The sequence below is a fragment of the Notechis scutatus genome, chromosome 1 (genome assembly GCF_049901735.1).
Source record: "Notechis scutatus isolate UNSWTSFEM ecotype Mainland chromosome 1, rNotScu1.2, whole genome shotgun sequence".
Lineage (NCBI taxonomy): Eukaryota > Metazoa > Chordata > Lepidosauria > Squamata > Elapidae > Notechis > Notechis scutatus.
This window is the reverse complement of record NC_142009.1, coordinates 50,693,886-50,707,610: the sequence shown is the minus strand read 5'-3', so window position 1 is coordinate 50,707,610 and position 13,725 is coordinate 50,693,886. Positions and strand designations below refer to the sequence as shown.

The 13,725-nt window shown below is 35.8% G+C and overlaps 1 protein-coding gene across 1 annotated transcript in view; it reads right to left on the bottom strand.

Annotated features, from left to right (window-relative positions):
- CENPF (centromere protein F) overlaps positions 1 to 10,999 on the bottom strand; it is a 36,107-nt gene extending 25,108 nt beyond the window's left edge. The window contains exons 1-7 of the mRNA XM_026680048.2: positions 10,809 to 10,999; positions 9,580 to 9,689; positions 9,341 to 9,432; positions 8,501 to 8,795; positions 7,075 to 7,277; positions 5,683 to 5,799; positions 2,767 to 2,889 (exon numbers count right to left, since the gene is read on the bottom strand). Coding sequence (XP_026535833.2) covers positions 2,767 to 2,889; positions 5,683 to 5,799; positions 7,075 to 7,277; positions 8,501 to 8,795; positions 9,341 to 9,432; positions 9,580 to 9,689; positions 10,809 to 10,951 — 1,083 coding nt within the window. The 5' untranslated portion in view covers positions 10,952 to 10,999. The remainder of the gene's footprint in view (positions 1 to 2,766; positions 2,890 to 5,682; positions 5,800 to 7,074; positions 7,278 to 8,500; positions 8,796 to 9,340; positions 9,433 to 9,579; positions 9,690 to 10,808) is intronic.
- Between the last annotated feature and the right edge of the window lie 2,726 nt (positions 11,000 to 13,725).

The following is a 13,725-nucleotide window of genomic DNA, read 5'->3' as shown; positions in this document are numbered from 1 at the left end:
CACACCTCACAGCGTGACCAACAAAACGCCCGCTGAACTTCTTATGGGGCGGAAACTCCGATCGCACCTTGACCGGCTCCACCCCGCTTTCGCACCAGAAAAGCCTTTCGGTTCCAGCAGCAAATGCCGGGAATTTAAGATAGGCGATTTAACCTTTGCCAAAAACTTTTCCGGCAACCCGCTATGGATACCCGCAACCGTTACCCACCTCACCGGGCCTAGATCTTACCGCCTGCTTACAGACGATGGGAGGGTGTGGAAACGCCACATAGACCAGCTCCGGTCGAGATTACCACCCAGCGGTCATGGCCCCCCGGTTTCTCCAACTCAAGGGGGAGGAAGCATCGAGGAGGGTGACTTTGATACAATTAATAGCGGGCCAACAGAGGCCCTACAGCCCAGCGAAACACCGGAGCGTGAAGCGGGAAGGGAGTTGACTTTGCCAGGGAACTCTAATACGGGGGAAACTGAACTGCTAAACCCGAAGAAACACGGAGTAGCAGAGACAACCAAAGCGAATGCAGCACGGAATCGCCGTGCAGCGAAATAGAATTTAATAAAGGTCATCCAAACGCTCCACCGGAACCGGACATTAGACAAAACCCGGTGGAGCCTGGAAATCATCCAGGCAGACCAAACGGCCTGCCTATCTTGAGGATTTTATTACAGCTCCCCTCAAACGGAACCCAAGGGGGAGGGGTGTTGTGAATCAATAAAAGTTGATATTCTAAATGCAAATCAGGTGTTGAAAACCTGCAGACTGGATTGGTCCTTGTACAACAACTTGGGATTGGGCCAGAACTAGACCCTGATTGGCCACTTTGGGAATACTTCTTATTGGTTAATAGTTTGAACCTGTTGCAAGTTCATTGGTTAATAAGGTAGCAGCTAACCCTATAAAAGGGCTACTGCTGCCCATAGCTTCGCCCTGTTCCATTCTGATTCCTGTTATTATTAAAGAGTTGAAGTCACTGGTCAGATGTCTGGTCTCCTTATTCTCCAAACTTAACAAAAAGAATAGAAGGGCAAGATCTGGAAAAATGGAGGAGACTGCCTGGAATTAAGAAATGGAACTGTAATTAAAAGGAACTTACAGTTAAATTTTAACAAGATTCCTCAAAGATACATTTTAATGGAAACTTGGTAACAAAATAATAGAACCCCAGGAAGAGAAAGTGGAAAAAAGAAGCAAGTAGAAACAGCCTTGGATTATTTGGATTACTTGGTGATTTTTGGTTTTTGCATCTAGATGACTAAAATTAATTGGGTGGTTGTTTAAAAGTTTTTAAAATGGTATCGCTCTTAGAAGAACTGAAAACGGAACTTAAAAAATGGAAAGAAGACGCACAAGAAGGGAGAAGTTCTTTTGGCTTCGTGTTTCAATTCTTAGAAATGGAGATCTGGAACTATGAGAAGCAACAAGAAACGCTTGCAGAAGAAGAAGATTGGGACAAAGAAGAAGCCATCTTTAATGATCAAATAATTTTAAGTGGGGGGAAAAAAGAAAAGGGGGGAAAGAGAGTGAAAAGTTTAAGATTAGAAAAAACAACCAAAAAGAAGAACAATTTGAAAGATAGGTATAATATTAGAAAGCAACAGAAGAGGGGATTACAGATGAGAGAGTTAGAAGTAGAGAGACGAGGGGGTAAAAAGGGGAGGGAGAAGAGGAGGAGGAAGAAGGCAAGGAAAAGAAGTTGTAAAAGACAGAAACAAGAAATGGAGAAACAGGGAAAAGATATAAGGATTATAACCATAAATTTGTTTAGAGATGGGTGAAAATTTAATTGTAAAAGGGATTCTGCAAAGGTACATAAGATAGCTTTGTTATATTACAAATAGAAATAACTTTAGAAAATATGATGATGGATAAAATATTTATTGTAATGCAGTGGGATGTTTGTTAATAAATACATGAATTAAAATGATTGAGAGAATTAAAAGGGAACATTTTTAATTATTAGTAATGATTTATAAAAATATAAGTGAGAAATATGGAGAGAAAAAAAGAATTAACTATGGAAAGTTTATAAGTGTTCCCAAGGAAGTATGATATTCAATTGAAAAGAAATGTTAAAGATGTTAAGAATTTAATGCATATTAATGATAGAATTGAATTGGAATGGAATGTGTTTTATTTACATATATATATATATAATTTTTTCTTTTTAAGAATATAGTGTCTATTTTAAGAATGCACCAAGCAGAATTTGATTGGAAGTCATGTATTATATTGAACGCTATAATCTTAAAGCTATACATTGAAGCTTAAATAAGAGCTTGAATGGATAAAATTAAAGGATATAAAGGTGTCATACTTTAATTGGTAACTACAGGGAAAAATTTGTTTAATAAGAAAAGATAATGTGAAATTGTAACAGGACAGACAAAAATATAAATATAATGATTTGAATTGAGATAATCAAAACAAAGTTGAGAAAATTAGAAGAGGGGAAAAACTATGTAGAAAATATAAAATGGTAATAAGATATGGAATAGAATATAAAAATGAGCATGAAATTGAGTTTTGTGTCTGTATGAAGAAGTGATAACCTGGGACCATGCTATTTTCAAAAAAGATGTTTTATTTGTATTTTGTTTTTGTGAAAACCCAAATAAAATTTCAAAAAAAAAAAAAAAAAAAAGAATTGTTTTAAAAACATTAGGAGGACAGGAAGCTTGGTATCTAAGGATACACTGATGCTTAGATGTTCCATCTTGTTTCATCTGTGCTCTAAGTGCACAATTGCTATTACAGTTTTAATTTACCTCATAGTTTTCTTTCAATTCTTTTTCCTTCAACCGCATCATTTGTGTAGCCTCTTCAAGTTGATTTAATTTCTGTGCACAGTCCCTGGCATTTTTTTCAAACTGCTGTTTTGTTGTGAAAATCTATAAATAAAAGATGGAAAGCTTTAATTTGTGGTCATATTGAACAGTACATAGTAGAGAAATATTTTTGCTAAAAACAGAAACTCATAGAAAAAGTCCATTAATTTTTTTTTTTTTTTTGAAAAATCCAGCTTTCAAGAAACACAAATCTTTCACCATCAAACATCTGTGTTCCCCAAGGTATTATATTGGCGGTCCTTGACTTACAAGCATAATTGGAACCAGAAACTTTGTCACTGAGCGAAGCAGTCATTAAGCAAGACATCATGTGACTACCCACAAGACTGCTTCACTCAGCAGGTGTACACATTCCAGATTGTCACTGTAAAGCAATCACATATGTTTTAACTGAACAGAGTCCAGGGTGCCTCAAGGGGATGTTGGAGATTCTGGAAGGCTCCATCAGGAGCTGAAAAATCTTCCTTGCTAAAATCCAGGCAGGATTTTTAGTCCCTGAGGAGAAAAATACTTGTGTGTGGCCTTTTCTGGACCTTCCAGGGCCTCCCCCCATACCTGCTTTTGAGGCACCCCATTCCTTATCTTACTGCATGGACTCTGTTCTCTGCATGAATTTCAGCTCCCTTTTGTCTTTGGCAGTGGCTGAAACAGCTGCCTGCCAAAGGAATTTAATTTCTCTCCAGGGATAGAAGGGTGCGGGAATAGAGCTAAAAGCTTCAGGCTTTCAAACCATTTCTATACCCCTCTAAAGGAGTTTAGCTCCTCCTCTGTGCACAGAAAGGAACTCCTTTGATGAAGTGCAAGACAGCAAAAATTTCTGCAACCTGTTGAAGGAACTCAGCTCCTCTTAGGAGGCAGCTCTTTTAGCCAGCCATTAAAAGCAGCAGGTAGCAGCAGCTTGCAACCTTCATTGTTGGCTTCCCATTGACTGTCTGTTGAAGTCGGCAGAAAAGATTGTAAATGACCGTGGGGCATTTGGCAACTAGTTATAAATGCAAAATAATTGCCAAGCACCCATATTGAAATCAAAGGAATACAGTAGTAATGGTGGTGCTACATTTTGCAAAGTCATAATAATTATAGTCTATTGTTAAATGAACAGTCATAAATCAAGTACTACCTGTAATTATACCTGGATCACATCTGAAAATATAAATGATGGAGAAACTATACAGAAATAAGAATTTTAGGGCTGAGAGTCATATATTTATCAGCCCAGGTTGGGTGTTCACTATTGGTTCAAAATTTAAAAATCATGGAACAGCCAGAGTCGCATAACAAAAACCATTTCTGTCCAGAAACAATGGACAGCTCTAGATTCTTCGAAAATTAATTTGTAGCTATACTTTAAATTAAAATATTGCAGAAATCATGATATATTCCTATATAAAATGTTATACTTGTTACAAATTAGTAAGATCTTATATGTACTGTGTATAAAATCTAATGCTTCCTTTTCCTTCAGTCATTTTAGCAAGGTTTCAAAATATTTCAACGCTCACAATTAAGAAAATAAATTTGCAAAACAATTCTAGTACTAGAAGAAAGAAAATGAAAAATAATCTTTCTAGCAAAAAACATTTTTCATTCTTTTTCTTCTTCTTTTTCTTCAGCGTTTGTCTCGCGCTCTGGCGATTTTTCATTCACTTAAGGCAATATCTAATGACACATTTAGACTAAACTATTCATCTTGTCCCTGATATTCGCCAAAATGTGCGTGTTTGACATCACATTCTACTAAAAATAAAATAGATGTTTTCCAACATTTATTGTTGATCACTGTCAACAAATACATGGATTGTGCACATGCACAGGAATTTAGTTTTGCTTGTGATATCTAATGCAAAGATAATAAATGGGCCTAAAAATGCCTAATAGAATATATGTGCATATATATATATAGCAATAGCAGTTAGATTTATATATTGCTTCATAGTGCTTTACAGCCCTCTCCAAGCACTTTACAGAGTCAGCATATTGCCAACAATCTGGGTCCTCATTTGACCGAACTCATGAAGGATGGAAGGCTGAGTCAACCTTGAGCATGTGAGAATCGAATTGCTGGCATTCTAACCACTATGCCACCAAAGCTCTTATAAGGCCATAACTGTATAATTTTTGGAATTGAGTAAATATTCCTGCTAATGCTACAGACTATTTGCAAAACCAACACCAGCATTTTCCACTAATACTTATCTGGAAACTTTTCTACATGTGAGAGGCAAAAGCTGACACAAAACTGAACGTATTTAAAATTGCTAGTTAGTCTGTTATACTAACTACACCAACCTATGGACACATGGGCTTTCAAACCACATTCTTTGTTGGGACAATTCTGTCTACTCCTGTAAATTCCAGATGACTAGAACTCTGACATCAGGAAATGAAGAATGCTGATGAACATGGAATATTTTCTCTTATAAACATTAAATTTTAAAACCAGAAGTTCTCAAAAGATTAGATTTCCCAGGTTTCCCGTTAACTATTCAAATATTATTTTTCAATTAAGAAAGCATATGCTTCCTTCAATGTCTTCTCTATTAAAGCTGCAACCAGTTGCTGAGGAAGTCTACCTTCCCCAGTGAAAATTTTTGCTGGAAATTGACAAAAAAAGACAGCAAATCGCAATCATATCACCATAGGATGCTGCAACCAGTTGTAAAGGGGACCTACCGGTAGTTGCCAAGTGTCTGAATTCTAATCACATGACCATGGTGGTGGTGCAAAAGTCATAAATACAGGCTGTGTCTCACCTTTTCCAAGGTCATCATAACTTTGAACCATTGTTAAATGGTTGTAAGAAGCACCACCTGTAACTATAATGCGGCATCTTACCTCTTGGTCCTTATCCTTAATCTTCTGTTGTAAAGCACACTGTGCACTTTCAAAATTTTGCTTCTGACAGTTTAGCTCATTTGAGAGTCCTCTGAACTTTTTCTCCTTTGCTGTAAGCTATAAAGAGAGAACGTAAAGGTAACATAGATAGGGAATATTTCTGGTACTCATCTGGTAAAAGAGAAAAAAAAACAGCCAGTGATGTGATGGCTAATGCAGAGAACTAGGATCTAATCTACAATCTATAATGGAAGCTCACTGGATGACTTTGGCTAATTATGACGTCTCAGAGCACTGTTGCTATGGAGCAATATTATAGATGGAAATGCTACACAGTATCGTTTGAACTCCTGAAATAAAGGCAGAAAGACCAACAGTTAATAGCAATAGCATTTAAACTTATATACCGCTTCACAGTGCTTTGCAGACCTTTTTAAGCAGCTTACAGGGTCAGCATATTGCCCCCAACAATCTGGGTCCTCATTTTACCAACCTCGGAAGGATGGAAGGCTGAGTCAACCTAGAGCTGGTGAGAATCGAACTGCCAAACTGCTGGCAGTCAGCAGAATTAGCCTGCAGTACTGCCTTCTAACCACTGTGCCACCATGGCTCTAATGAAGTAAAAGATGAATATATACAGGTAGTTCTCGATTTATAACAATTGAGTGCAAAATTTAGGCTGTTAAGCAAGACAGTTGTTAAGTGAGTTTTGTCCCGTTTTACAATCCTTCCTCCCACAGTTGTTAAATGAATCACTGCAGTTGTTAAGGGAATTCTGTTTCCCCGTTGACTTTGCTTATCTGAAGGTCGCAAAAGGTGATCACATGAGCCTGGAACCCTGCAACCACCATAAGTATGAGCCAGTTGCCAAGTGTCTGAATGTTGATTACGTGACTCTGTAGACTGTGCAACAGTCGTGAGTGTGAAAAATGATCACAAGTCACTTTTTCAGTGCCATTGTAATTTCAAATGGTCACTAAATGTTTTAAGTTGAGCATTACCTGTATTTATGGCTGGAAAGGGAAAGCAAGGAGGCCAATACAATAAAAACTGAAGTTTACTTTTCCTATCAGGGTAAGAACATCTTGAGAAACAGCTGAGATTTGCAAGTATTATTCAAAACAGCAATCTTCAATCATTCAGCGTAAGTGCAGTATAAACATTGGTCCTTTCTCCTCCCCAAGCAATTAGGGTTAGGAAACCAATTAGGGTTAGTAAACCGTATGGGTACAGTTTATGCAAATCCTCTCTAAGAAACACAGCTCATGCAGACAAATAATTATCATATATATAATATAATATGTTATATTTAACTCAATTAGCGTTGGTCTTGCATGCATACAAGAGTTTTTGGAATTTTAAAAGGTTCCAAGATTTTTAAAAGCAGATTACCTGATCAGTCGTTTGATCCAGTTGTATACTAATTTTAACTATTTCATTTCTAGCCTTGTTCAGAGCTTTCTCTTTTTCTGTTAATTCCATCTGCATCTTTTCCACTTGCAGCTGAGTATCCTGAAGCTTCATTACCTTTGCTTTCATGTCTTGTGTCTGAATTTGTAATTTATTTTCTTGTTCCCGAATTCTGCACCTTAGCTCTACGTATAAAAAATTATACGCATAAAATATAAGTACAGTATACCTTGATACGTGTTGGATTTCTTCACAGGCAGAATCTATACTGCTCCTGAACAGTGGTACCCAATTTAAGGCCCTCAGAATATAGAAGATCTCTTAATATCCTTACCAAATTATGTCATGCTTTGATCACAATACATCAAAAAGAGGAAATCATTAAATCCCCAATTGGAAAGGGATCCTATTAACTATATTTAATTTTAATTAAAAGAAAATGCAAACAAGAATAGTTTTTGTCCTAGCTTGTGCCACGGGTTAGGGACATGATCTTTCAAAAGCCTAGTATAATCTCAGCCAAGAAAAACCTGTGTAACCCCACCGAAGGAAAACTCTGCATGTTATTTCTGTGAAAATGATACATCAATTATTACAGTTTCCATGACAAATTCTGGCTTGAAACCTTTCCTTTCCCCTAGACCAAGACCATTATTCCAATACTCAGTATAAATCATAACATTTTCTTGTAATGTTCTTATCTTCTAGCAGCAAATTAGGCATAAATGATCAATTTCAGCTTGGAAGCCACATTTCATCTTCCCATTGTGTAGCAACGAATAATATTAGCACTTTACCATGCTGACATTTTTGGATCCATTTCTTTTGGTGCTGGGGAATTAAGGGACACGGGATTAAGGTCCCCATTCTGCCTCTTAGTCCCATTCAAAATGACAAAAAAATATTGTTTTGGGAAAAGATGATTTTGAAAGTGGGTATTACAGGTCTAGGCAGCCCCTAAAACTCTGAAGCTTTATTTTATATCATTTTCAATGTTCGTGCTCTCCCTTCAAAAAGTGTGATATTTGAGTCCTGCCCACTCTATAGAGCTCAAGAGATTGGATATACTCTTCTCTTGTTTTATGAATGTGCAAAAGGAAGGGTTCGTTGGATAATATTATGGTGGCATTGCAGAAAAATGTATTTTTTCTTTCTAGCATTTTATTTTCACAAATGTTGGGTCCTCTTTTTTTTTCAGATCAACCAAGTGTTCATCCATTGATTGCCAGGAATTGCCAACCAGTTTGTCACCCAGCCAGCTTTCATGACTAAGGTGGGATTACAAATCAGTCTCCTAGGTCCTACCGTAGCACCTTTACTGCTAGCCAAAGTGGCTGTCTATTGCAGAAGAATGATTGCATTGTCAAATATATGAAGAATAAGTTGCTTATAATATTTTTTTAAATACCTTGGTTCTGAGTTTCCAGTTGTTGAGCGATTGAAGAGTCCTGGCTGCTGTTGGAGACATTGCAATTAATGAAATCTTTCTTGGTTAATTTTATAATATTAGGACTAGGAGTTACTGCAGATGCCAAAGGAAATGTTGATTTGGTTGACCCACTGTTAGGAGTTTCTTGATGGCTGGACAAAGGGTGGCTTGGGGTTTGCTCTTGTTGCCATGAGAATACAGATGAGGAAGCTTGGTGCCGAGCAATTTCTCTACGGGTTAAATTACCTTCTGAATGCAAGGCATTAGTTTTCTTCTAAAAGCAAGAGAGAAAATGGACTTAATAAAGAAGATGCTTCAGTAGAGAATAATTAAAAAAACAACATAGTTTTGGATTTTAGTTTTTCACATATGAACGACTTGAAGTCATCTGCAGTCCTCCACTATCCTATTCCATCCCCCTTAGCAGGGCCAACATTTTCACCCAGATTTTGGGTATGAGAGATTGGAGCAGTGAATGTACAAAAGAGATGTCTTGAATCATGCAGAAATCCCCAACCCTCCTTCACAAATTAAATTTATTTTCTGTTTAGGTAAGGATGTAATTGATATCTGATAAAATTAAATTTAGCCCATTAAATTATTTTCATAAATTTACAATTTATCAATTCAAGGTTATTATAAATTTAAAAAGACTGAATAATTAGCCATGTATTGTCTCCTATGATTGATTACTAACATTAGCAAAGATATTCACTTATTACCTCTAATCTGACTTTAAAATTATGTATTAATCATGATTCCTTTCTTATTTCAAATCAGTTAGTAGGTATGGATACCACACAGGTTTTAAAGTCTTACTTGACTTGTCATGCTCTTTGGTTCTGCCTCCAGGGGTTTTCCTTCTTCAATTTCATTGCAGAATTTTCTTTCACGTTCTTGGATTTTTGAATCTATTAATATTGAACAAAAATGTCACAATAAACCTTTTACGATAAAAAGGATGAAGATATTGAATTGAGATGCTTTCAGTAAAGAATGAATTATATCTGTAAGATTCCCAGGGGAAAAATATACATATATACATGTATCTCTTATACCATTGCAGTTTGTTGCTGGAGAACCAGTGTTGCTTCTCTGTGGTGTGTTTTCAAAAGATGTCTCTCCATTGGCAAAGGTCTTGGGTTGTTTTTCCAGTTCAGATTTGTATCTATTTTTGTTAGTGAAAGGGATAGAAATTTAGGATAGCAACAAAACAATTTAAGTCTGAATTTAAACTGACTGAATTTCAAGGAACACATTAAGAAATTACTTGTACCAGTGAATTCAGTGTAAAACATCAATAATATTTTATCTCAAATATAGAATATTACAGGCTTGCAATTTAATACTGCCTTCCTTCATTTGGATCCAGACCACTTTATCCTACTCTGATGAAACAAAAATATATACTGTGTGTGCGTGTACACACACACACATAATTATTATTAAAATATTTTATCTATTAAAATGCTCAGTTTGGAATGCTAAGCCCCATTTTTTTCAGAGCCAATTTTAGATAGACTGGATAGTATAATTTCCCAGGAAAATGTTCCTATTTGCAAAAATAAAACAAAGCTGAAAAAGGGTATTGTTTTATGTAATTCATTAGTAACTAAAAAAAAACATTAAAGATATTTTCTACATTAGAACAAAGGCCAATCTAATCAGTATTCCATTCAAAGTGTAAACTACATGCTTATGAAATGACCGTAAGTTGGACAGAATACCCTCCAGCTTTGGTTTTCCCAAAAATGATCTTGAGAAGCACATTGTCACTGCGACTAGAAGGAAAACATAGCCAACATAATTAGGATCCATTAATAGCTTTGTCCTCCATCAATTTATCCAATCATTTCTTAAAGCAGTGGAAACTGGTGGCCATCATTCCAACTTATTATAGCAATTTGAATAGATTAATGATGGGCTCGGTGTCTCCTTTTGTCTTGATTCATTCTACAAGCAGTTATTATCAGAAAGACAGAAGTCTCTCTTCACTTTCCTCTTACCATGTATAATTTTAGACTCTGCTATAATGTTCCTTTTTTATATAGGTTTTAAGTTAAAAGCTTCCAAGTATTTTAACTTTTTATGATAAATGAGTAGCTTTGCCCTCTAAATGAATACTATTCCAATCAAACCAAGTGCCTTTAATGGAATAAGATTGGATTTGGAATTTCCTTTGTCACTATTGCTAAAGACACAATGGCAATGGTTTTGGTTCTGGCTAACCAATGCAACTGTGCAACCCATTCCTATTTACTCTCTTCCTTAAAAAAAAGATGTTCACCTTTTAAAGTCTTGCTCTAGACTTTCAACCTGTTTCTTGCTTGAAATGAGCTGTCCTTCTTGAAAGTTAATTTGTGATTCTTTCATCTGCAATTCATGAAAAAGTTTCTGCCTGGTTTTCTCTAGGTTATCACAAAGTTCCATCAAATTCTGATTTTCTCTCTTCAAGGTTGCACCTTCATTTTTTTCCTTATCAACCTTAATAAAAGAAAAATAAAGAATCCATGAGCATGTAACCACAGATTCTAAGTTCCTATTTCATAGGGCTGCCAATCTGAGCTGCAGCAATGTGGCTATTGGAGATCTGAAATTGCCTACATATCTTTGTTGCCAACTAATATATATCCAGTTTTGGTAGACTTATATTTTATGGAAATGTAATAGTAGGCTTCAGTTTTTTATAATATTTGATTCATATGGTTACAGAGAATAGATAGCTATCTAATTTTCCTATTTCATGGCATAGATAACCATCTTTGGGCACTAAACCAGCCTGCCCAAGTCCCCAAGAGCTAAACCAGGTATGAACTAGCTCTACTTCTCTTTCTGCAAATTAAAATAAGAAAAAGAGAAAAAAAATATTATCCTTACAGTTTATAAAAAGAGAGACATTCTTTCACATCCTCCAGGTACCAAGCTGCCTTTGCCATCGCATAAACCCCCTGTATTTTCCCCACTAAGATAAAACAGCATACAGAGAATCAATAGGATGAAAAATGAACAATGCTGAAAGAAAATTTAAGCAGGTCTACTACTCTTGACTCAGTCTTCTTAGGCATTTCGGTTTTAAAAATCAGATGAAAGTAGAAAACTATGTTATACTTACCTCAGCTCCTAGATATTTACCACTATCTCAAGGCTCCATAAACCTTTTGCTCTGGTCCTTAAGCCTTCCAAACGTCGCATACAATTTTAATTTTTAATGCATGTGAATTCATTTCCATTACTATATCCAAGGAAATTGAACAAATAAGGTTTTCATTCTTGTGCCACCCATATGACTTATGAGCCAAGGGTTGCCTTTGACCAGTTTAAATATTGTGGGTTAATTTTTTTGAACACCAAGTTAACTTTAACTGGAGCTACACAAAACACAATAACATCCCTTTTAATGTAAAATAAAATTTCTTTTTAATAGAAGGGGTTTTTTTCCAAACAGAAACACTGGAATACATGCTTCCAAATATAAAGAATTGGAACTACATTCTGTTGTTTCCCTACATGAAGATACCAACAGATTGTGGCGTATGAATACTCTTATTAAATTTTGCCCTTTTAATTTCCAAGAATGGGGAACATTTTGGGTGATTCTGGTTACCATGCTTGTTTTTCCTCAGGTAACAGCTAGTTATGAAATAAAGACCTAAAAGCAGACACCAACCTGTCTGCTTTTAGTATCAAGCTTTTAATCAACACAAGACTTATGAGAAATGTGATAATGGTATTTTTTTTCAAAAAGTGATGTGCTATATAGTAATTATGCTACCTTCTGCTTCTGTTTTTCCAAAGCTGCCTCCAGAGATTCCAACTGAAATTGCCTTTGCTGACGTTCCTTTTTAAATTTCTCAGCTTGATTTTCAAGGTCATGAATTTTCTGAAGGACTCTGATAGAAAGACCCTCTTTCCACTCTTCCACAACCCAGCTCATGTCACCAGATTTCACTTTCCTAATAAGAGAAATTATAAAACGGAGAAATAAGTTGTTTATCAGTATCTAAAAGTATACACATGACTAAAATGAAGCATAGATGTGTTTCAAATCACAAGGGAATTCATTTTTTCATAGGAATTAATCTCATTGAACTACATGGGATATAGTTTTGAGTAAGATTCATACAAAATCCATTCTGCTACCTATGAGATCAGATAGGAAGGGAAGTCAGGTTCATGTAACAGGCAGGATCATTGGATTGTTTTTTGCACACAGGCAATTCCATTTGGTTTTATTCCAGTTTCTTCTCTTGCCAGAAATAGCTAGGTAAGCATTCTGATTGTTGTCTTATTTCCTTTCCCAGTTACATTTCTGCAACTATTTTGTATTAGAGTTTTCTTTTGGGGCAATAGTATTCCTAAGAGTTTTGTTAGCTGCTTCCCTGAACTATTCAACATTGATTATGCTTTGCCTGCATATTTATAAATAGTAATATTATAAAACATCAATAACCCTCCAGAGACCTCCTAAGAAAATCTAACTTGGGGAAGAATAGCACTTCTACAAGGCCTCAATACATGTAGAAGTGGTCTATATACAGCAATATTTATTTTAATTAAGAACATTTATACGGCTACCCAAATAAAATGCAAAAGTCATCTTCCAAGTTCATGGAATTGTATTACTCTCCTCAGGTAATCTTAGGTATGTTTCCCACAACATAATGCAATAATAAGAGAATGACTATAAGCTTCTTGACCTTTTTGAAACCAGATTTTATTCAGATCTTACCTTGTCAATTGTGGATTCTTATAAACCAATAAAATACAAGAAGTAGCAATATATTTTTATTTAACAGTCAAGTGTGCATACAAGTTAAATATCAGAGTAGTGCTCCTAATACAGAGTACATGTTACTTCTGTTGCCATTCTGACTATATTTCTTGGCTCCTAAAACCCTTCATCCATTTCCAGTAAAATTCTCTACACATTTTTAGCCCTTGCTTTCAAATCTATCAATAACTTTGTCTACCTTCTTCTAAATGTGTCTTATCTACTTCTCCATGCTAGGTTCCATCCTTATGTCCTGCTGGTTGACGGAAATATTTGTCAGGCCAGGGCCTGGTGTTAGGTTGATGCTATTTCTCTGCTTCTTTGGCCTGTGCCTCCCATCAAATTAACTTTAGATTGTGTAACGTAAGGTCCACCTTAACATCCCTAAATATCTCCCAGCTTTTAGGATTACTGTACTGCAGAAGCCTGACAG